Source organism: Leucopleurus acutus (genome assembly GCF_964270905.1).
Source record: "Leucopleurus acutus genome assembly, chromosome: 4".
Taxonomy (NCBI): domain Eukaryota; kingdom Metazoa; phylum Chordata; class Mammalia; order Artiodactyla; family Delphinidae; genus Leucopleurus; species Leucopleurus acutus.
The window spans coordinates 69,412,377-69,437,504 of NC_139146.1; the positions used below are offsets into that span (position 1 = coordinate 69,412,377).

The 25,128-nt window shown below is 36.8% G+C and overlaps 1 protein-coding gene across 2 annotated transcripts in view; it reads right to left on the bottom strand.

Annotated features, from left to right (window-relative positions):
• GABRA2 (gamma-aminobutyric acid type A receptor subunit alpha2) overlaps positions 1–25,128 on the bottom strand; it is a gene marked incomplete at both ends in the record, with an annotated part of 120,040 nt that overhangs the window by 68,812 nt on the left and 26,100 nt on the right. For both annotated transcript variants that reach the window (XM_082838556.1, XM_082838555.1), the window contains one exon: positions 2,652–2,719. In XM_082838556.1, the coding sequence (XP_082694682.1) occupies positions 2,652–2,719 (68 nt within the window). The remainder of the gene's footprint in view (positions 1–2,651; positions 2,720–25,128) is intronic.

Here is a 25,128-nt window from a genome sequence, read left to right on the forward strand (position 1 = left end):
TTTCAGGTAAAAGAACTCACTCTGCAAAATGAACAAACAAAAAAACTTTAGCATAGTAACTGTTAGTATTAATATTCACTACACAAAATCCAAAACATTGAAAACTTTGATATTTTGGGGTCCTATATCATTTGCCTTTCTGTTTTGCCTGGTGATAAAACACCATAGCTTACCATATAAGAACCATAATTTATATAATATTCTGCTAATTTTTCAATGTAGTGCTTGACAAAATTCTGACTCTCTGCACTTGACTCCACATAGAGGTTAGGTGCTCATTCTCACGGTCTCTAAGATAGAAAGCATTTATTAAGACAAGCTTCACAGAAATATTATCTTTACTGCCAACCAATAATGTTTGGGATACACATTCTTACTAAAAATATGTGTCTGTGATCTTTTCAAGTTTGTGTACACTGAAATTAACCTATGGAAAGAGGAGGATTAATATTTCACGTCATGATATAGGATACTGCAAGGGAGGAGGAGAGTTATGTTGAAAAGTGGGATTTTTCCTGTTGTTGCAGAATTGTAGCTAATGCCTGAAGTTGGGGAACAAAAGCACTTAAATCTTCACATTCTAATTTGAAAGAACTTCAAAGATCAGCAGTGTTTGGTATCAACCACCTCCCCAAAATTGGGGGTCATCACCCCTCTTCCACTTTACATCTTCAGCCATCCAAGTTAATGTAAAAAAGAACTATGAGGTCAGAGAAATGGCTCTGGGTGGAAGAAAAACTGATTTTTTAGTGATAAAACCAGCATATCTGCTCCCTAAAGGAAAGGTAGGGAGGTCCCAATAAAATGGATAATTATGGGAATGTAAATTGGTACAGCCACTAATGAAAACGGCATGGAGGTTCTTCAAAAAACTAAAAATAGAGTTGCCATATGATACAGCCATCCCATTCCTGGGTGTTTAACTGGAAAAAAACAAAAACTCTAATTTTAAAAGACACATGCACTCCAGTGTTCACAGTAGCATTATTTAGAATAGCCAAGACATGGAAACAACTCAAGTGCCTGTCAATAGAAAATTGGCTTAAGAATATGTGGTATATAAGTATACAATGGAATATTACTCAGCTGTGAAAAAGAATGAAATATTGCCATTTACAGCAACATGGATGGACCTAGAGAATTTTATACTTAGTGAAGTAACTGAAACAGAGAAAAACAAATAATGTATGATATTACTTACATATGGAATCTAAAAAATAATACAAATGAATCTATATACAAAACAGATATAGACTCACAGACATAGAAAACAAACTTAAGGTCACCAAAGGCGGGGGGGGGGCAGGGGAGGAGAGGTAAATTAGGAATATGGGATTAACAGATACAAACTACTATACATAAAATAGATAAGCTATAAAGATTTACTGTATAGTACAGGGAACAGTATTCAATATCTTGTAATAACCTATAATGGAAAATAATCTGAAAACAAAATAACTGAATCACTATGCTGTACACTTGAAACTAATACAATATTATAAATCAACTATACTTCAATAAAAAATAATTGGCTAATATTGTTAATGAGCATCTGCAAAAAAGGAAAACCTTTAGTTTTGTGTGTTTATCCAGGTGGAAAACCTGCACACTTATCCTTCCCCTTGGGGTATCAGATAAAGGGAAGAAATTGGGAAGAGATGACATGATGGAGAAAGGCCAGGCAAAGCAGGGACAAGGGCATCTCCTCTAATTCTCATTCCCTGACCATAAGGAAGGTGGATGAAAAATAATTTTTACGAAAAAACTTCTATAATAGAGCACTGTAGATAGCAGTAGAAGTGGAAGATGGATTACTAAAATTCTTATGCTTAACCAAGGATTTATCGATGATGTATCTAGTCCACTGATTTCTAACCCAACAGACTAATTTCCGTCTTCTACTGATCTCATTTTAAAGAAAAATAAAGACCAGTTCCATAGAATTCAAGAATGTTAAGATTCTAGTTTTCTTTAGATTAATTTATATGTATGAGTGTATGTAGTGTATTTATGTAGCTAGGATGACAAGAAATCCACCTTACTCAATGTTAATAGAAGGTTTCCATTTGTAATACCGACCGTAACCACAACCTGTAAGAAGCAGTTATCTATGAAACTGCCCCAGACGTATGGAAGTCAAGTAGGGGCCTTAATTGAATAAAGTGGTTTGGGCTTCCCTGGTGGCGCAGTGGTTGAGAGTCCGCCTGGCAATGTAGGGGACACGGGTTCATGCCCCGGTCCAGGAGGATCCCACATGCTGCAGAGCAGCTGGGCCCATAAGCCATGACCACTGAACCTGTGCGTCCGGAGTTTGTGCTCCGCAACAGGAGAGGCCACAACGGTGAGAGGCCCACGTACCAGGTTCTCAGTAATATCATTATTTTTATTTAAACAATTGTTTGCCACACTGCAGCTGGGTAGAAAATTTTGAAGATAATATAAAATATGAAGGGTTAATCTGAACACTCAAGTTAGAATGGTGCACACAGATATAAGCAGATTAACAGCCTTAACTCTCCATGTATTTGGGCAGACTAAGTAGGCATGAGACAGATCCAGAATCTATTACACTAAAAATACGTGTTTATTCTAAATTACCCCCCAAACTTCCCATTATATGAAGTAAAAATACTGTTTAATGAAAAACTCACCATATCTGTATCTGAGACGGGGCCAAAACTGGTCACATAGATGTTAGTGAAGACTTCAGTAATACTGTCTGGTGTAAGAAAAAGAGATTGAATATAGACATTATATAATGAGAACCACAGGAGAGAGAAGGGGTCAAGTACATGGCATGGTTAGAAAGTTCTGTGATATTTGGGAATATTTCATTTTTGCTTTCTTTTCAACGTTCACAACCAACAAAAATAGCTGTATTACTTAATTACTTCATAGGGTCTTACAATCCTAAATGCTAAATGCTTAGAAGGATTATGACATTCTTATTTGGAAACTATACCTGACTAGAGCATTTTGTTTTCAGCACACTGCTCAGAATGAATAGTTTCTCAGAAACTATCTTAAATGTACCACCAGTATGGAAAATAAAGTACAGTTGGTATGGTTACTGTTTGATACAGTCCTGTAATTGACCATTAAACCAAATATTTCAAATGATATTTCATGCTGGTAGAGATTTAGTTTGTAAATTAGTGTATCTTCTCAATAAAGCACAAACACATTGTTAATCATTATAAATAAACATAATTCATATTTTATAAAAAGCTTTATCATTCAGTAACATAAAAGCAAATAACATTCATTAATCACAAGGATTACTTCCAAACAAACTTGCCTTTACATGTATCTAAGAATGCCTAAACCCCAAAGATTAAATTGAATTAGATTTGAAATTTATGTAACTTATAAAGTGTAGTACAATTAACTGGATTGCTTTATTAACCAGGTGATTTAGATCTTTGATTTTAAATAAGCCAAATGGCAATGGGGGGAAAGCTCAAAGGAAAACTTTAAAACTAAAACCCTTTCAGTGTTCTTATAAGAAAAAAGTACATCATTAATTTCTACCATCATGAACTTAATGCCTTAACTGCTAAGTGTCAAATGTGTAATTCTACACAAACAATATCATGAAATATTTTAATATTATACTGAACATTAATTCACAACCATGAAAGAGACAGTAAACTGAGTCTGGAATATTGTATCCACTAAAGCAAAAATAAAAAAGGATTTTGAAATAACAGAGTAGACTGAATGCTTACGCTTAAAAGGACTTGAAATGTAATCATCTACATGAGAAATCTATGAGATAGATTCTCTGTTATCATCCCAATATATGTGTACACTGATGTACGGGAAGTTAAGGAAGTGTGCCCCGTGACCCACACTCTGTTGGGTGGATAGAGCCAGGTTTTAGGAACTAAGCACTCTGGCTCCTGAGCCCTCAGGGTAAACAAAGCACTGTACCACAGTCAAGAATAAATTTACAACTAAAAGTATTTTCTTATCAACTACATATTTCTATTTACCACAATACTCTGTGCCAAAAGCACACTTATGGTGTTCCAAATAAATATATTCCTTCAACATTGTTATTTTATATACTATTTTATTCCCAAAAAATGGTATTTGTGAAATTTTGTTGTAAAACTCATTTGAAGCTCATTTCTAAAGTTAATTCTCAGCTGCCACCTGCCCCCAAACACTTGCACAGGGTCTACTTCATAGCTATACAATTTGTGCAGTCACATAGGTCCCTGTGCTCAGAAAAGTCCCATGCCTGGTCTAATGTTCTGTTTTTGCTTCCTTGAAATTCTTCATTATGTTTTGCATAAAGGGCTGTGCATTTTCATCCTGGACTGGGCCTCACAAATTATGTAGCTGGTCCTGGATTATATATGTTTTTTTCCTCTTACTCATACAAAATCAATCGTGCTCTCACATTTATTCAATAAACAATTGAATAAAACGTTAGTCACTATAGATATTGGTTTAAAATGTTCCAAGAGAGAGAAATTAAAATGTTCTGGTAGTCTTCACCCAAATAGAGGCAAATGGAATTTATTCTCCTTAATCTGGAGTTGTAAAGTTAGAAAAGAGAGTTGATAAAAATACATGAATATATTCATGCTAAGGACATGAAGAATATCCACTTACACACCAAATGGCAAGTAAAGAGTAAAGGAGAATGTGATCATCCTAGTGGCTGCCATGAGGTGCCAACTAAGAATCTAAAGGGAGAAAAATAAAATTCCCCTCAAAGCTCTAAACAGTAAGAGCAACACCTCAAGACAGAACAGAGATAGGCAAAGTTACCTTAAAGAAAATAATTTCAAAGTTTAAGGACGTCATAAACACAGTTAAAGAATGTATGCATTACAAGGAATATTCTCCTGCTATGCATGTTCAGAAAAAGTAGAGGAAAATAAAGTGTCCCTAAAGCTAGAGATTATAGTGTTACAAAGGCAGCTTACACCACTGCGGAGAAGTGAGTTGCGTACAGTCACTGCTGCTGAGAGATCCAGTAATCTGAAGTCTGGAATATTTACTGAATTTAGAGACCTGGGAGCCACTAGTAAAGTAATGTGTGCAGAGGCCAGCTTGAAGTGAGGGAAGTGAGAGAAGAGGAAGAGCCTAGAGTGATTTTAAACAACCTTTGAGAAGTTCGACTGTGAAGGGAAACAGGACTCCAGCAACAAGGGAAGGTGGGGGAAAAGAGACAGTTTTTGTTTGCTTGTTTAAGGTGGAAGATAGTTAAGGATCTGGCAATGCAGATGGAAGGGACTAAGGGAGCCGCTGAATATTCAGGAGACAAGATCAGTGAAAGAGGAATATTCCTGAGTAAGCAGGTAGTGCATTCATTAAAAGAGATTGACATTATATACATGGAGGGAAGAAGGAGGAGGGAATATCCTTAATTATATCTGGGCAAGAAGACAGAATGTTGAAATAAATGGAAGTAGGTTTTTAGGTCTAGTGGCAGGAAAGTTCCTGGAGAGGAGAGAAATTCTGAGTTACGTGCAAAATATCTGTGCATTATTTTTATTATAATAGATGATGATTCCAAGTAAAACATTTGGTAGTATAATTATATTAATAACATTTACAATAGTATACATCCATAGAAAACCAATGTAGCATCTGCTGCCAGTTCTTTGTCCATAGCCCCTTGAAAATCATGATTCCTCTACATCAGGGGTCCCCAACCCCCGGGCCGTGGACTAGTACCGGTCTGCAGCCTGTTAGGAACCGGGCTGCACAGCAGGAGTTGAACGGCGGGTGAGCGAGCGAAGCTTCATCTGCCGCTCCCCATTGCTCCCCATTGCTCGCATTACCTCCTGAACCAACCCCTCACCAGTCCATGGAAAAACTGTCTTCCATGAAACCGGTCCCTGGTGCCAAAAAGGTTGGGGACAGCTGCTCTACATGCTGGGATGTTCTGCTGCAAGCTCCTGTGATTCTCTGCCTGAGGGCTTTTCCTGGCTGTGCAGGGCAGAGTGTAATTGCAGAAACGTTTGTGTTCCTGGGAACAGCCATCAACCAACAATGGATGAGAGTTGGAGGAACTCAGCTTTCTCTCCCTCTCAGTGGAGACAACTCTAAGGCATGCTCTACACCATTTCCCAGATGACTTCAGGGAGGAAACTACAACTGTCCTCAGCAGTAACCTGCTCACCATGGTACCCTGCTTTGGCTGTCCTTCCTTCCCTGTATCACTTTGACCTCCCTCAGCTAGTGCCGCCTGATATCCCTTCCCAGATGATTGTGTATCTTAGAGTCTGCTTCTGTGAGAAGCCAAAGCCAACTACAAACATCATTCACATACTCTAAGAAGAAAAAAAAGATAATAATTAAGGAGTCAGGAAAGATATTAATTGTATTAAAAGACATTAATTAATTGCAGCTAACCATCCAAGCAATAAGGTATATCGTCTTCACCCCTGTAATTTAGATATAACACTAATACTAATAAGGGCACACACTCATAAGATGGAGAGTAAAATCAAACTGTAAATGACATCCCTTCAAGAAGATGAGGATGCTAATAATTTTGCTCACCATGTGTCATAAATAGGATGTCGTGCACATATTTTAAGACAAGTTAGCCATTGCTGTTTTGCTTTACTCTCTCAGCAGCAACAAAGACATTTTGCTTCCCGGGATGATTTCTGTTAACAGCTACATGTGCCATTTGTCATCAGTCAAGTTCAGTAAAGTCAACAAATACTTAACCGACTTTTGTGTATATGGCGCTTAGTGTTCCCTATTAAAAGTTGAAAACCTGGAATCTGATCATATAATTTGTCACCATTCCACCACAAAAGAATTGCTGCTGCTTATCCAATATCTTCCTCCCAGTAGACACTTAACACGTGTTTGCTAAATATAGTGCCCATAAAATCAGGAAGAGCTAAGACCAATAATAAAACCAATATGAATTATGTTTTCTTACAATCATTTTTCATGATAGTTCTAAGGTTTGGACTTTGATTCTTTGCAATGATTTGGAAACATGAAATATAAACATATATTGAATACATGAAATTTCCTCTCTGTGACTCCTGGTGCTTTTAAATTTTTGAATCTTTGTATATTGTTTGTTCTTGTAGTTTTGTTTATTTACTTTGATATTTTTCCTACTAATGAAAATGCATTGATTTAAAAAGTATAGCACATTTGGGGATCCGAAACAAGAATCACGATGGCTGTATGTTTATGGACAGGACACAAAGTCCTCAAAGGATAAACTAAACATACCCCATCATGACAGTCACTGATTATGGGTTACAAATGAATGTGACTTTGAAATCACTGGAGGGTCTATCTATCCCCCAATAAGGTTTGGGACTGTTCTGGCCCTTAGAACCATCACCAGGTAGAAGATTTGTAGTGCCTTCTCTTTCTTTGAAATGTCTTTCTTCAGTACCTAATGATTCAGCGTGCTCTGGTGAGGAAGCTGAAGCCACACCCCTCTCCCCAGAGCACTAGTAAAGGAAATCAACTAGGAAAGGGAAGAGGAGACTGAATGCACATTGATTCCCACGGATTTAGTGGGACCGTTTGGTTCAATTAACAAATAGCTGCTAAGAGTTTATTAAGTATTGTCCAGAGACATCCCCTGCCTGACAGACAAGGGAGAGAATGTTTTCAAAGGGAAGCTGTTAGTGGTGCCAGAAGCAATTTATGTTCCTCAAGGTAATGTTTCATCAAGACTTTGCTACATGCTCAGTGTGGGACTCTGACGGGAAAGAATGAAGATGTTCTCAAAGATCTCACTTTTACAATCACAGGTTAGATTCTCTTTTGAGGAGATTCTAGTGACCCCATCCCATTTCAAGTTGTTAAAGATAGAATCCAGAGCACATGGGATACCCTAGAACACTAAGAGTTCAAAGTTTAGTCTGAGCACAGGCTATTACATATCTAGTATCCCTGGGTTAGTTAGAAACTTGGAGCTTATTAATCACCAACCTGAAATCCTATGCTGTTGTCTAAGTACTGATAGAAACCAGCTTAACAACTAAGTGATGAGAATTTAAAAATAAAAACTATGCTGATATAAATTTACATTTTGCTCCCCAAATACATATTAATAAAAAATGATTCTTATGTCCAATATATATAATGATAAGATTTTACCTTTTTAAGATAATGAATTATTTTATAAATCAACATAAATTGAGCATTCTTAATGCGCTAAGAACTACAATTCACATATATATGTGTGTGTGTGCATATATATTACTAATACAAAGGATTGAAAAAATTCCACTGTATTAATTTTCTTTCTTATAAAAAATGTGCATAAGTTAAAGCTTGCTAATTGACTCTTTCTTTTATGACCTTTTCACCATCCTCACAAAATACTGCTGTGGACAGCAATATTTCCGTTTACTTTGCAAAATAATTTTTCAGTTCTTTCTTTTCTATTTTGTAGAAGGAAAGCATTTAAATGTAATAGAAGCATAGAAATTGAAAACACTAAATTTCAAAAGCTCATATAGACCATGGGTTCAAATATTCAAATTTCTGCCTCCTCTATTTCGAGTCTTGGTAAAAGCCACCATCATTTTGTCAGTTGTCAAACTTTTAGTCTCAGGCTGAACTTCTTACTCATATCCAGCATTTTAATTGTTGACTGGGTTCTGTTGATTATATTTCCTACATCGTTCTTGACTTTCCCTTCTCTCTCAATCCTCACTGGCAATGACCTCTGGAATGGCCTCTTTTAGTTTTCCTGTTTCTAGTCTCACCAACTCCTATATACCCTCCATGACACTGCTAATAATAAATCATGTGATGTCTCTTCTCTGATCAAATTTTTCTCAATGACTCTCCTTTGCCTAAAGATCAAGTTCGAAGATCACAGCATAGCACATCAGACCCTTCATGATCTTTGTCTCCTTTCCATCCTGATCCAGCACTGTCCCACACTGTATACCTTAGCCATACCCAACTCCATGTTATTCTCCTTCATTCTTTTTCAGGCGGGGCGGGGGGGGGGCAGTGCTTTCTCTTTCCTCTACATAAAATGCCCTCTCATTTAATCCTTGTTCTTAAAAAATAAGTTCAAATAACACTTCCTCTTTGAAGTTGTCCTTGCCATCCCTGAGTATTTAATTAGTCTTTCTGTTGGTTCCAGAAATGTTTACTTCTTCCAATGAAATAATCAAACCATATTGTAACTTCTAATGCATGAGGAGTTGTTAAATGGTTGTGTGTTTCCCCACTCTACTCACTACTCAACAGTGCCCAGGACTTTGTTCTATGTGCATAATATAGAGCGACATAGATTATCACAGAAGATTATGGTCAAGGATAAGGCCCTACCAATCCTGTCACACTCAAATATGAGATAAAGTATTATCTTTACACCTATGGATAACCTGCAATAAATTACATGTAGAAAAGTATTATGATGGTAAATTGCTGAATTACATTAAACATATAAGGAAAAAATTTAAGGCATGTTTTTAGATTCAGATGCTAAAAGCATAAGATCATTTGCCTTTATTTCTAATAGAGTTCAGTTCTCATATTCAACAATCCAACATTTTTCATCTACAACATCCTAAAGGTAAATGCATGAAGAGCCTTGTTGGCAATATTACAAACCTTTGCTATCTTTCCCTGAATCTCTTGGATCAGCTTCAAAAAGAAATTCTGTACTTATAAAATGGAGCTAACTGATATTCTAATTTGATGATAGTATCAATTTCTTCTTAAAAATAAATTTGGCCCAAATTAGTATAAAAGGAAAAAAGAAATCTCCTAAAGTAATTAACTTTATCACCCATTACTGGATGCTGTTTCCTGACAGTGTGTATATTGGAAAATGTTATGATTATTTTACACCTAACATGTAATTAGGAACTTTTAGAAACTTTATGTAGCAACCCTTAAATACTTGTCTTATCTGTTGAATTCCCATTGTGTGATAGTAAAAGGAACTTATTACCTATTAAGCATTTACTATATGCATGGACTGGGTTAAATTTTTATATATAATTTCATGATCACCCTGTGAACTGTGCATAATTATATTCATTTTATCTCATCCAAATTCAACAGCTACTTAGAGAGCTGTACTGAAACATTTTTTGTTACTTAAAAATCCCATGCTAATAACTATTTCAATAATAAAATGTCATTCAAAAACACAACCATTGGAAGAATTTAGTTTAAGATTATTTGGTATCTTTAGTGCCAGTATAGTCACATCATATATATATTTATTACACACTTGCCATGCACCAGTCTAAAGTTATATATTTGAGGAGATAAAATAATGTAGAAATAATAATAAAGAAACCTACAGTCCAGTTAAATAGTTGGTGCTGGTTTTATAAAACATGATGTCATTTCAACTTTTCATTCCATCATATACCTGATGTAATATGTATATGTTACATATTAGTATGTATTAGATATACCTAAATATATATATATGTATGTGTGTATATGGTTTGTTTATATATGTATTATATATTGTTGTGTGTGTATACATATATATAATAATATGTGATTTATATGTATATATTTGTGTGTATGTGTATACACATACCAATATATAAATTTTGGTGTTGAACTGTCCCATATTTAAATCAAAAGGCTTGGGCTTCCCTGGTGGCGCAGTGGTTGAGAGTCCGCCTGCCGATGCAGGGGACACGGGTTCGTGCCCCGTCCGGGAGGATCCCACGTGCCGCGGAGCGGCTGGGCCCGTGAGCCATGGCCACTGAGTCTGTGCGTCCGGAGCCTGTGCTCCGCAACGGGAGAGGCCACAACAGTGAGAGGCCCGCGTACCGCAAAAAAACAAAAAAAACAAAAAAAAAATCAAAAGCCTTATATCAGTCTATCTTAAATCTGGAACTTCTGAAGAGGGCTACATGTAGAAAGATACTGATAAATGGATAAATACTTTTTCTTTCTTTCCTCCTTTCTTTCCTCTTGTTTTTCTTCCTTCAAAAAAATGATAATTGAGGGACTGATTGTTACACTACGTAATACACTTAGATAAAAGACAAATAAAGAACATAGTATGTAGCCATCATGGTCTTTGAGGGGAAAGAAACAAGTAAATAGATGACTGTCTACAAAGCATGTGTAAATGGTAACAATAATCAATTATGCTAAGCGGTGATGCCAGGAGGTAGGAGGTAGCTGATGGTAAGAAGAGGAGTGACTCTGAACCAAAACTGGGGTGTCAGAGAAGGCTTCTCAAGCCATCCTTTAATGCATGCTTCTTTTTAAATTTTTAAAAATTTTAAAAGTTGTCTTAGTTTGCTCTCAGAACCTTTCCCTTCTATCATTTCAACTCATTTGATTACATGGTCTCATAGTTGAAAGAAAGAAGGAAAGAAAGAGAGAGAGGGAGGGAGGGAGGGAGGGAGGGAGGGAGGGAGAAGGAGCTAGCTAGCCATTAACAGTAATGATTATTAATTCTTATGATAGGCCCCCCCCCTTTTTTTTTTTTTTTTTTGCGGTACGCGGGCTCCTCACTGTTGCGGCCTCTCCCGCTGCGGAGCACAGGCTCAGCAGCCATGGCTCACGGGCCCAGCCGCTCCGCGACACATGGGATCCCCCTGGACCGGGGCACGAACCCGTGTCCCCTGCATCGGCAGGCGCACTCTCAACCACTGCGCCACCAGGGACGCCTCTGATAGGCCCCTTTGATGCAATTTTAGGAGACCTAGACTTCTAATTAGGAAGAAATCTTAAGAAAGTAGATTACAGCATAGGGTTTGGACCTCAAAGTGAGGGCAGAAACACAGCAGAAGGAACTTAGAAAAGATGCACTAGATGCAGGAGATAAATGAAAGGTTGAAAAAAAAAAAAGATAACTGTGAAATTAAAGTGATAGTAGAATTCTTTGGTGGTCTTTTAAAATTGTTTTGGATGCTACACCTAGATCTGGTCAGAAAACTCAGTTTAATGCAAGTTCCCAAACTCAGTCTCCTTTGTGATTCATAACATTATTTTACTTTGTTCTAGATCTGTCCCTGAATCCTAATTATGTCTATATATTTTTCAGAACATTAAAATATTTTTATTTTAGACATTTACTACTATATAAGAAGTAGAGATATGAGAAAAAAATTTTTACAGTCAAAATTTTTAGTCAGAATATTTGAAAAGATATATATATATATATATATATGTAATAACATTAAAGACTCATGCATGAAAAAACTGTCCTTTCAAGGATAGCGATTACAGACCGTATTTGAAATAAAAAATTAAATTTACTCTTTTTTTAACACCTTTATTATAGCATAATTGCTTTATAATGGTGTTAAATTTACTCTTTATTAATCTATAGTATACTTTTAATTTCTCAGCTCTGATCGTATATCTTCCATAAAATATTTCAATGCAAATAATCACGTTGCTTCATTCCTTTTTCGATATGCATCTAAATTTTATCCTTTTTCCTTCTCTGCTCTAATACAGTGTTATGAGCATTTGATTTTTCCCCACTGTCCTAAATTCAGTTTCCAGCACCACGTCCTATAACAGTATTCGTTATACAAACTTGTAGGTTGATACATTTGGGGTTTTACCAGAAAATGATTCCCACTTTGTCCACCCTTACTTGTTCCTGCCATTCCTGGTAGTCTTTTAAACTGCTGTTTCAGCTCTCCAGGCAGTTTTAAAAGGCAGCTGTTGTACAACCCCAGCTAATAGATCAAAGAGATTCACCCCATGTTTGCCTTCACTGAGCTCAGAAGGTGGAACTCTCAACCTTTTGCTATAAGGGCAGAGAAACATTGATAAATGAGCCTTTATACCTCATGCAAGAAAAACACATCCAGTTTATAGTCACAGGGACAGTTATAGCTAAATCAAGGTATTTCACTTGTGCCCAATATGTCTCACCCCCAGCTCTCCTGTTTGCAGGGAGCTGACACTATGTGTCTGAACTGTTGGGTCTCGGTAGTTTGCTTTTATCTGTGACTCACCGATTATGATGAAAAAACAGAAATAGTAAGTAAGCTACATAATTGATTTTTCCTTTGGTCCTCCCAGAAATAATAATGTTTGCTTCTTTTCTCAGTGTGGATGTTTTTATGAATCCCATCTGTAAATGTTCACAAGAATATAAACCTAATACAGAAATGAAATACATCATTTCCAGAAAATATTGTGGCCGCTCTCTTTAGTTCCTTAAGAATATATCACCACAGAAAGAGAAGAACTGAGACTGCCTTTTGCCCATGTAAGAAAAATTCTAGACAGACTTTTTAGACTTATTTAGTCAGGTAATTTCATCCATTGTCCATTTCCATTGACCGTACAGTACTTGTCTCTGTGTGGCCAGAGAACAATGAAGCCAGATCACTACTAAGGCTCCCTAACAAGGGAGACAATTTTCTGCAGTCAAGAAGGCTGTGGGCATCCGTACTGATTTTGGAGAATGGCTGGAGCAGAGTGCCTGGATCAGACAATTGAATGGGGAATGCATAGGCAGAGCCAGACCTAGATCAAGCTGTAAAGTAAATGAAGTTTTTCTCTGAAAGGTCATATTATCTTTTCATGCCTTACTATTTTCTTTGACCAGTAGCGTTGTCCCCATAGCCCTCAAAGGTTCAACAATCACTTATTCAGCACCAGCTGGGTGCATATCGTTTTCACAGTGCTGTGGAGGTTACAAGGAAGCATAAGGGAGTTCACTGTTCTTTTTTAAGTGCATACAACAAAAAGCCACAAATTGTAAAATAATAATACTCATTACATTTATTACAATGCTTGCTGGTGCTCAGGCTAAAACCTTGTAATTATCTTTGTCTTTTCTCTTTCACACCCACATCCGATCCATCCGGAAAACTGTTGGTTCTATAATATATCCAAAATCCTGCTACCTGTCAAGATCTTTGCTGCTACCACCTTGGTCTAAGCCACCACCATCTCTCACCTGGATGACAATGGTCTCCCAGCTTCCACCTCTGCCCTCATACAGTCTGTTTTCATTATATCACTGAGAGTGGGTCTCATAAAACATGAGAAAACGGAATCATGCCATACCACCACTTGGAATTCTGAAAAAACTCCCCATTTCACTCAGAGTAAAACCAAAGCACCTATAATGGCCAACAAAGCCTTAAGTGATGTAAGCCATCCTCTCTATTATATATCTCACTTCATCTCTCTCTATCAACTTGGCCTCCTTTTTCTAGACATACTCCCACCTTAAAGCCGTTGAACTAACTGCATCCCTCCCCATCCTAGAATGCTATTTTCCCAGCCATCCATATATGTGACTCCTTCTTTAAATCCTCATAGAAATGTCAACATCTCATCTTGCCTTCAGTTTTCCCAATACTCACTTCCCTGCTCTACTTTTATTTATTTATTTATTTTTATTTTCTCCATAGCATTCATCACTTACTGTCATACTACATAATGTACTTCACTATGTGTATTTATTTTTGCTCTGTTCACAAAGATGTAAACTTAGGGGCAAGAATCTGTTTTGTACACTTATAATATTCCAACGGATTAGAACTATTGTTGACACGTACTTGGCATTCAATGAATGCTTATTAAAAAATAAATACATTTAGGAAAGAATGAATAAAAACAGCTTTTACCACATGTATACTACATGCCAGGACTTTGCTACGTGTTTTGTATATATTATCTTATCTTCTCTCATAAAACACTGTGAGCTAGGTATTACGCCAAATGCAGAAGCTGACATTTGGAAAAAAATGTGTTACTTGTCCAAGGTTAAAAAACAGTTAAGTGACAGAGCCCGGATAGAAACTCACGTCCAACTAAAACTTGTAATATTAACCACCATGACATGTTGCAAGTAAACTCTTGTTTCACTACACAGTTCTGCATAATCCTAAATTCTGTTATGTGTAGGAAAGGATTTAAGCTTCCTAGATTGGCAAGCAGAAAGTAATTGTCAAGAGCTTTGTTATTCCAGAGTCTAATCCTAATTAAGAAAAATTTTCAAAGATACTGGTTCATAATTTCTATAGAAAAAGGAAAGAAAAACAGAGGGAACGTGTGAATTTTAATGTGTTCTTTTATTTCATTTCATCATATCCTGATTCTCAATTCTTCCTGGGAATTACTCCTAAGTTTCTCTAATGCTTGAACTCTCTTCTGGACCTTCAATTAACACAATACCCAAACCATTTGGTAAATTCAGCATTTTCAAATAAACTAGGTGACTTTTTAAAAATCATTCAAACTGCTTGTTTGGAATAATGCAAAGCAACCAACCAGTGGAACCGCAGCTGCTCTCAGTGGTTTCTCTTGAATTCAGTTATGGCCTCAAGAATGAAGACACTTGGTCCCACCTTGGTGAAGCACGGGAATCCTTTAACTTCCCTCACTCATGGCACCAGTGTATACTCTTGTGCACATTATCTTATTTCAGATATGAATCTGTCATCTAGTCTTGCCCCATGTATGTCAGACTTGGCACCACCTGTACCTCAGATTCCAAAATTCTTTGGGATGAGGCCTGGATATAATTGTACACACTAACTCATTTTATACACACCGTACAGGCAGCCACGAACTGACTAGACTCCTAATATGCACATTCTGATAAAAATATCCTAGTCTACTCCCTTCCGAGGCACCCTCCACCCACACCGACACTTCACTTTCTCATTTGCCTGGTGAGTCATATCAGTGCTGGGAATTTATATTAAATGCTTCAATCCCAATTTCTTATTTTGTTTTTTGCCAGGATTCTCTTAACCTGAATAGTCCTTATAAATGCAATTGTTCGCTTCTTACAGTATAAACATGGGGGAATGTGTAGTAATCAATAGAGTCCTAGCATTTCGATGTGCTGAACAATATTTTTTAGAATTAAACATCCATCATGCTTTAAAAATACTCCAACAGATTGTTTTTCTAACTGGTGCCTTAAACAGCGGTTGTCCCTCTCTCCGCAAGCTCAGTGAAGATAATATATCCTTTGGGGTCAGGCGATGCTCCATTTTCCCCCCAGTAGACCTTTTAACTGCAAATAACTTTTCTTAAATGGATTCTCAAATTTCTCATTATTAAATCAAAGAAAACAAGAGAAGAATTTTTATGTGCACAAAGCATTCACTTTAGCACTTCCTGCAGGATAGCTCATTTAAATGTGTAGGATTCCTGATACTCTCATTGCCAAAGATTCCCCCCAGGGCACAAGAACCTTCAAATAATCAGGACTATGTTAGGCACAGCACTACCAGAGCATGATTGGAAGAAAATACATTACAGTCTAATATGCTACACGTTTTCTGTCTTGTTTTTATTTATTTATATTTTTCTGCATTACTTTCAAATACGACTAGGTCAGTTAGAATGGAAGTTCAGTTGTAAGACTCTTTCAAGCTCTTTCTAAATATACACTTCATCAGCTTATTAGACCACTGGAGCTAAATGTGGTTAAAATAGTTTTGTTTACATTCCTCGTCCGTTATTCTCATAATGGTGATGTATTATTACCTGTTCCAAGAGTCAAGAGCCCTCATCTCTGTCTTCATTGAATCTGCTGAAATGTGACATCTCTTGCTTCACATCAGGGACCAAGATCATATCCCTGTTAATTGTTAGCTGGATCACGGCACTCAATGCTCCCGCCCACATCATGCCTCGTGAAAGAACACCATTTCCCTCAAATTCATCCTTTAAACTCCGAAAATCGCTTCTTCAACCACTGCTCTACTGTGTGCCTCAGAAAACCTTAATAATTCTGGAGTTCTCAGAAAATCAAAATCAGCTTTCTACTGATCTGCTTGTAATCTCTTCTCCCAAGACTTCTAATTTTATTCTCCTGTCCAGTCCCTCTCTATGGACTTGCCAAAGTCAATCTACTTGTTGATTTTTTGACTTTCTGGAAATCTCCCATTCAAGAACCCGCTTGCCACCACCTCTTCACACTCTGGCCCAGGCACGAATCAGCGTGGCAATTACTTAGGAGGTGAGGCAAACTCACTGAGCAGAAAGTGGCCACTGCTTTCCAGCTTCCCAAATTTATGGCATCTAACAGCTCCTCTCCTTGAAGTTTATCAAGCAGTTACAGGATTCATGGCAGCCACAAGTAAGTAAGTCTTTGAGGAGTCTAGAGTCTGCATATCAAAATCACTTCTGAGACTCACATAAGCCCTGGGTCTGCAGAGATTGTCACAGGACAATGAGGAACAAATTTAATGGTTTCAGAGTTAGCGTATTCTATTTTCCTAGGGAGGCAAAAGGAACTGCCGCCCTGTGGAGGTTTGATCTAGTGTTAGGGGGAACCCTTATTCCCCAGTCCTCACATTTTCCTGAGAACAGTATTGAAATAACACTTCCAGCCCCATTCCCCACTCATTCATGCCTCCCCTGAAAGAGAACTGTGGCAAGTGAGATTCGGAGAAGGAACTGAACACTTTGTTGGGTTAAGATCTACCTGCCCCAGGAGTGCTGTGTCCTGTGTTCTTGCTTCCTGTGATAAGCATGCGATATCAAGCATAAGCTTTTCATCCAGAGACAGAGCTGAAAGTGTCCCTTTCTGGCTACACTACTGGGGTTCCATACATATGAAACAGTGACTACGAGTTTGTGTGTCTATCTACAGGCCCCAATATTCCTGGGGTGAAGTATTAGGAAGCCTGACCATGATCACACGTGTAAGCCACATTCTCCAATCCAGCTTGGTCAGAAATAAAACTGATATTCTAATCACCGTAGGTCTGCTTCCTATGTCTATGTTTTCTGTGAGTTTAGGAGGAGAATAAAGGAGTCTTATTACTGGCCTCATAGACCTTCAACAGTTAAAGAGAAGGAATTACACGTCTTTCACCCAAAATGTTGAGTTTCGGTTGATTAGGACTGTGTGAAGTTTAAAGCCCTCAATTTGAATCTGAATTCTGTCATTTACTATCTTTATAATATGAGGCAAGTTATTTAATCTCTCAGTGCCTCAGTTTCCTCGGTTGTGGATTCAACTAAGATTTTTTTTTTTTTTTCCGGTACCCGGGCCTCACTGTTGTAGCCTCTCCCATTGCGGAGCACAGGCTCCGGACGCGCAGGCTCAGTGGCGATGGCTCACGGGCCCAGCCGCTCTACGGCATGTGGGATCTTCCTGGACCGGGGCATGAACCCGCGTTCCCTGCATCGGCAGGCGGACTCTCAACCACTGCGCCACCAGGGAAGCCCTCAACTAAGATTTAATGAACACATGGTCTGTGCCAGATACTATTCTAGGATCTGAGGACACACAATGTGCTCACACACAAACAGAATAAAATGCATTCATGGAGCTTTCATTTTGTAAAATTGAAAGAGTTGTACAACATAAGGTCAGTATAAGGATTAAACGAGTTGGTATATAAAATGTACTTACAGTGGTACCCAGAGCATAGTAAGCACTCATCAATTAGTAAGCACTCAATAAGTGATGGTGATGATCTTTGCTGCATTTAGGGAAGCAAAGCCAACTCTAAATCTTGCTATTAATGCAGTTCTTTCTCTGTGATTGTCTCTGAGCTTCATTCAAGATATCCCATGATGCATTGATGATTCTCACCAAAAAAAATGTCATAAATTCTGATTTCTAAACTCCACTCTCAAACCCTACACTTAGCTCCTTAGAGGATACTGTTATTTAATATGCTATGCTATGTCAGGAGGAATTGAATTTTTCTGACTTTGAAAGTACAGGGGTTTCATTTTTGTCTGTGTGTTGTTTCACAACATTCAACTAAAACATGCTTTGCATATCATACTTTCAACTTGATTATGGTAAACAACATTGAAAACATTTTCTCATGGCCTTCAATGTGGCAGTAGGACACTGCTAAATAAATACATCTGTGAGGTCGACAAGAATGTGGACAAAACAGAACTGCCATTTCTTTAAGAATATTCTAACCATTTCTCAGTTTCACACACTGGCTAACTAGGAATTCCAGGTGTGCATGCTTGCTGGGTTGGTTCTAGTATAGATGTGGCTACACTAGCAGACTCCTGCCCCTACGTCCATGCGTAACCACCTTCTGCAACGCAACTGATCTAGATTCAACTCAGAGGGAACTCTCTACACACTCTTCTAACAGAACCCTTTCCTCTGCATGCCATGCCAGTTATGAGGATCTTATGTACTAGCTTGGTTACTTGTTAGAATTGTCCATTTTAATTCCTACCTAAAAATACGTGACAGATCCATTTATCTTAGCCACATTAATGTTCTCTACATAAGGACTGATGATGAATTGTTTTCACAGGTAATGGATAACTCTCAAACACAGCTCCTTGTCTTAATACATTCATTCAACTATCAAAAAACATGTCTCTTATTTACAAATGCTGTGATCTGCAATTCTGTCTTCATTTTGAAACAGGAAATGAAAGCCTGGAGAATTTAAATATAGTGTACATGGGGTCATAAAGATAATAATGAGTAAAGGCATTAACTAAAATATTTTCCTCCTGACAAAGTCTATCAAACTATAGACACTGGTTTGCAAAAGTTGACCAAAATTTGCCCATTTTTTTGTAAAGTCTAATAACAGTCACTCACTGCAAATTAAAGAGATATTCTGAAAAAAATCCTTATGGGATTTGACATTCTCAGGCATATTCTCTCTACTACTGTTGTAAAATCTAATGCAAACCACTCACTCCAAATTTAAAGAGATAATCTTAAAATAAATCTTAATTGGACTTAACATTCTCTAACAATTTAGGGCTCACCTTCAATTGTGGACACTCATGATATCCATGACAATCACTGTAGAAATGGCACTGTCAGCCCCATCAATTATCAGATGATTGAAAGGTGTCATACCTTTCTTTCCTCAGTAATGTGTTGCTAAAACAACACATCTACAATTGCCTGTTTCTAATATATTTTTAATGTACCAAGTAATATTTAAAAAAACTTTTGGTAAGTTCTCTAATTGTTTAGAACTCTATTTTTTTTAAAAAAATAATTACTTTCAACAAGGAACGACCCCTCATATAGTGATTTTTATTTTTGTATTACAATACAATGATAAATGAGAGCATGAAAGATCTATAAGAGCAGTGGGAGCTTCACTCACATCCCTGAAAAGAGAGGGGCAGAAAGAAGAACATCAATGTTCTGATGAAAAGAAGATTCCCTTCTCCTGTCCTACTAGCTCTGGGAGCAGTGAAACCAGATAAAATGCCTTATGGTTCCTTGGGAATCTGATTTGTTCAGGAACTCCAAAAATAATAAAGACAACACTCCTTAAAGCTTGAAAAAAGAAACTTCATTAAAAAAAAAACACTGCTTTGCATGGTACAGGTTAACTTACATTCCATCCAACAAGAAAAGCACAGTTTGGAAACAGAACTAGAATTTTTTTTAAATGTAGATGAAATCATTATAATAAACCATAAAACGCTACTAAGTAAAAGATTTAGAATTGTCTCTAAAATTTTAATGATTGGTTGTAAGCATCTGCCATATAGTTGCTGGTCATTATTAAGAGGAGAGAATATAAGCCTTAGCAGACTTACATGCAGTAAAGCAATGGTTTGCAAAAGGACAAAAGATGATAAAGTTAAACTGGTTTATTCGATTATTAAACATTTACTGAGTGACAGTCTATGCAGGACGCTGTGTTAAGTGCTGTGCAGATTAAACAATCAAGATGACTTAGTTCCTATATTCAAGAAATTCATAATCTACTCAGGAAGCTAAGGCATGCACAGAAGTCACGGTAATTCAGATCATCCCTATTTAAGTAAAATGAAGCAGTTTTTACCCATTTGCCTAAGTCAAAAACCTTTGAGATATCCCTGATTTTTCGTCTTCTCTCACCTCATCTGGTCTAACAAGTTTTATTTCCACTACCTACAAGACATATCAAAAAACAGATGTTTTTTAAAAATGAATAAAGCTGCAATAGATAAGGCAGATGATAAGGGATGGATAATAAATGTAGGGAATGAAAAGTAAAGTATTTCAACAATACAGAGAGGAGATAAGTGGCAGGGGGAGTATTAAGAAGTAGTGGATACACACTATTATATATAAAATAGATAAACAACAAGGACCTACTGTATAGCACAGGGAACTATACTCAATATCTTACAATAACCTATAATTGAAAAGAATCTGAAAAAGAATATATATATATATATATACTTATGTATAACTTTGTCGTACACTTGAAACTAATACAACATTGTAAATTAACTATATTTCACTTAAAAAAGAAGAATTAGTGGAGACAACTAATCAGTAAGCATTAATGGACAGAGCTAGGAGATGTTTACACCTGCAGAGGTAGAGCGGGCATGAGGTCTCTAATCTAAGAAAAGACTTTAGAAAAATGCACACAAGGGCAGCTGAACTCCTGGGGAAAGATGAGACTGCCATCAGGAATGAAAATGTAAGCAAGAAATATTTCCATGTATTAAAGGAGAAAGAAAAGAGGTCATCAGAGAGAAAAGAGGCAGAAACACACAAATACTAACTAAAAAATATGACAAGATAATGGCCTATTTGAGAATATATAATGACATAAAACTAATTTAAAGAACAATTTAGCAATGGAAGGCTTAAAGAAAAAATTAACTTTATTATATAGAATTTCTACTGTGTAATAGTTTAGCCTTTCAGCTATAAAGTTAGTATTCTGAGAATACTTCATAAGACATTTAATAAAGATATCAAGAACATTAACAACCCTAAAATGGTTTTAAAAGACATCTATTCAATATAGGCAAGGGTGATAAAAATAAAATTAAATGTTATGAAAGTATTAATAATGCACTTTAAAAGTCAGTCATTTTAGAATGTATAATTTTATTTATATTAATGGCAATTTTGAGCCATAACTGACATCTAAAATGCATTGTTGGATATAATTCAACTTTTCCAGGACAACTGTAAGGGAAAAAATGCGTTCACATACAATGGTTTAAAACTACAACACCCACAGCTGGTAATCTTGTCACATAAAAACTAAAATGAAATTTCTTTATCCCTTGCTAAGGGTTCATAAGATATTCTGTAGATCAAGCGTCACATCAATGTCATATCATCCTGTAGATGGCTTGTCATCACCTCCTTGAAATGTTCATTCCTACCCAATTAAGGGGCATGTAAGATGCCAAAACTTGGAATTAGAGAAATCTAAATTCAAATCTGAGTTATATACCAATAATCTTGTAGCCCTGTGCACACATCTTAAATTGTGCTGCAGTTTTCTTACAGATGGGGCTCAGAATGCTCATCTGACAATGTTCTTGTAAAATGAAATGAAATGATGTCTGTAAAGTGCACTGTGCTTGGCACAGGCTAAATAGTAAAAAAAAAAAAAAAAAAGGGTATATTTTAAGTTGGTAATAGAAATTATATTAGTTTTATATTGTTTAACAAATTATTACAAACTTAACAGCTTGAAACAGCATCCATTTAGGAAGTCCAGTTTGGCATATGTGGGTTCTCTGCTCAGGGTCTGAGGCAGAAATCACCGTGTCAGCTGGGCTGTGTTCCCTTCTGGAGACTCTGGGGAAGGATCAGCTTCCAAGCGCATTCAAATTGTTGACCTTGCAGCTGTAAAACTAAGGTCCCCATTTCCTGCTGGCTGCCCTGTCTCATCTCCTTGAGGCTGTCAACATTCCTTGCTACATGGCCCTTTCCAGCAGTGGAGAATCTCCAGGTCAAATCCCTTTCCTGTTTCAAATCTCCCTGAATTCTCTATTTCTGACCATCTCCGACCTCCAGAACCAGACTTAAAGGGCTCATATAATTATGTCAGTCCCTCCTGGATAACTTCCTTTCCTTAAAGCAAAGTGCCATATAACAAAAACCTAATCGTGGGATTGATGCATTCACAGTCCCAGGGATTACACAGCAGGAATCGTGGGAGATATCTTAGAATTCTATCTACCACAGCATGTGGCAACAGTCTTAATAATTGTCTACTGTATAACACTTTCAATCATTTTAAAAACATATCTTTTTTAAAGTTTGAAGAAATCATAAGTAATTATGATTAGAAACCTCATAAAATCCCTAAAGTTGTTATATCATTAATGTTTATATTTACACACAGAAGATACAACATATTTATGGGAGTTTGAATGGCTAAAGAAAATCTAGAAGAAAGTAGATTATCATTTACTTGCCTACTCATGCTTTCTCAGAGACACCTTATTCCCCTGTTTTGTTCTGTACTTCAATAAATGTAACGTTGAAAACAAGAAATTCCCTTTCATTTAATTCCAATGTGTGACAAAAAAACACCATGCAATTCACAGATTCTGACAAACTTCTGAAGTTTGATTCTGCAACAAGCTTCTACTGGAAAGGCACCCACAAAAGGAAAAGTTTAATCATAGTTAACCCTAGGGTAAGTAGTTAAAGGTCATCCAATTCCATGAATTCTCTTAGAAAAAAATAACTATTCATGTCCTGTTTTTAAAGGAACTCTCATTTAAACTCATTATTTCCTAAACTGTGAACAAATCTCCACATTATGACATATTAGCAAGAATCAAAGGGCAATTGGGAAGCTGGCTACTAATAAACATCTACCATATGCCAGGTACTTTTATGGTTACATTACACACATAATTTCATTTAATCTTTTTAACGTTCTTAAGAATGTTGGTTATTTTATACCTATTTTACCTATGAAGAACCTGAGGCTCAAGGAAGGTAACTAATATGTGCAAAAGCCATATAACTAGAACGGGTTAACGCCAGAATACAAACCTAGGTTTAACAGACTCCAAAGCCTAATCTCTTTCCTGGGTACACTATACTACCTGGTAAGATTAACATGGGTGGTCAAATGGGCACAAAGGAAAATGCATCTAGGAGACAGGGTTCTTGCATTTAATATTCCTTCATTTCTTTGGTTTTTATTGACTTATCCTTCTTTCATGTGCCATGTTCTTCAAATGTGATTTACAACAAGCCAACCAAAGCTGAAATTTATAAGCATCATTGCATCATTGCATTATTAATTCCACAAATAATCTAAGTACTAATAAAGCAATGCTGAAATGATCTACCTAAATGACATGGTCTTCTTGTGTCTTTCTCATTAGCTATTCTTGAGCATAATAACAGCAAAAGCTGTGATTCACATCAAGTAAGGAGTAAAACCAGCAGACTGAGAGGCAAAGATTCTGGCTTTAATTCAGCAATACCCTAAGAGATTGTACTACTAATCAATGTCCTTTCTGTCCCTTCATATCTGAACCCAGATCCAAGTCCAGGGTATATGTCAAAGTCAAGGCTGACCAAGAAATGTGATAAGGAGACCCCCTAATCAAATAAATGAGTGGGATTGCAAACCATCCTTCACCTTCCAGAGGTAATTACCCAGAGGCCCCTAGAGCAGAGATATAATCATTGCTATCCACTATCTCTGTTGCATTTGGGGGTTCTTAATTCCTGATTTATCAGACAAAAGCTCTGGAGAAACATGCATGGGTCAGAATGCACATTCTATCACAACATAATTATGTGATAAAGGGCAAATAAGTGGTCTCTTGCTCTCATTTTCTTAAAGAGAGGAAAAAGTGGAGATCATCAAATTACTACCTTGTGGGACTGATAATGAGTATTAAATCATAGGTGAACTGCTTAGCATATTACCTGACACTCAAAACATGTTGGATATTATTATTATTAATTTATTATGATCAGCATCGTTTTATAATGTAGCCTCTGCAGTACGACTGCAAGGCCTCTGTAGACTTATAAGAGAGCCTCTGCAAGACAACTGAAAATTTTCAATCGTCCATATGAAACTAATAATTGTTCTGCATAATTTCAACATGGAAAAACATTTAGATTTATGCTACTCGGGTTTTTGAAATATATTTTTGTAGTTTTGTTTTTGTTTCTATCACATGAAACTAGTGGCTCTTCCAGTGCTTCTGTTTTGGAGTTAGAATGCAGGGCTGAGTGCCCTACAGACAACAGAACCCATGGGGCCTTTGGTTCACAATCATCACTCATATAGTTTGCCCAATGCAACAACAGTGAAGGCCACAGAATTAGTTCTTTTACTATATTAAATCCAAGCTCATCCTAATAGTTCTAATTCTATGTGCTATTGAATTTAAGGTCCAGCACAGCAACTGAACCTATATGTCAATCAGCAGTGTTTCTAAGAAGAGTGACCCATTGGAAGAAATGCTGGAGGTCAAAATCACTAATATTTAAAG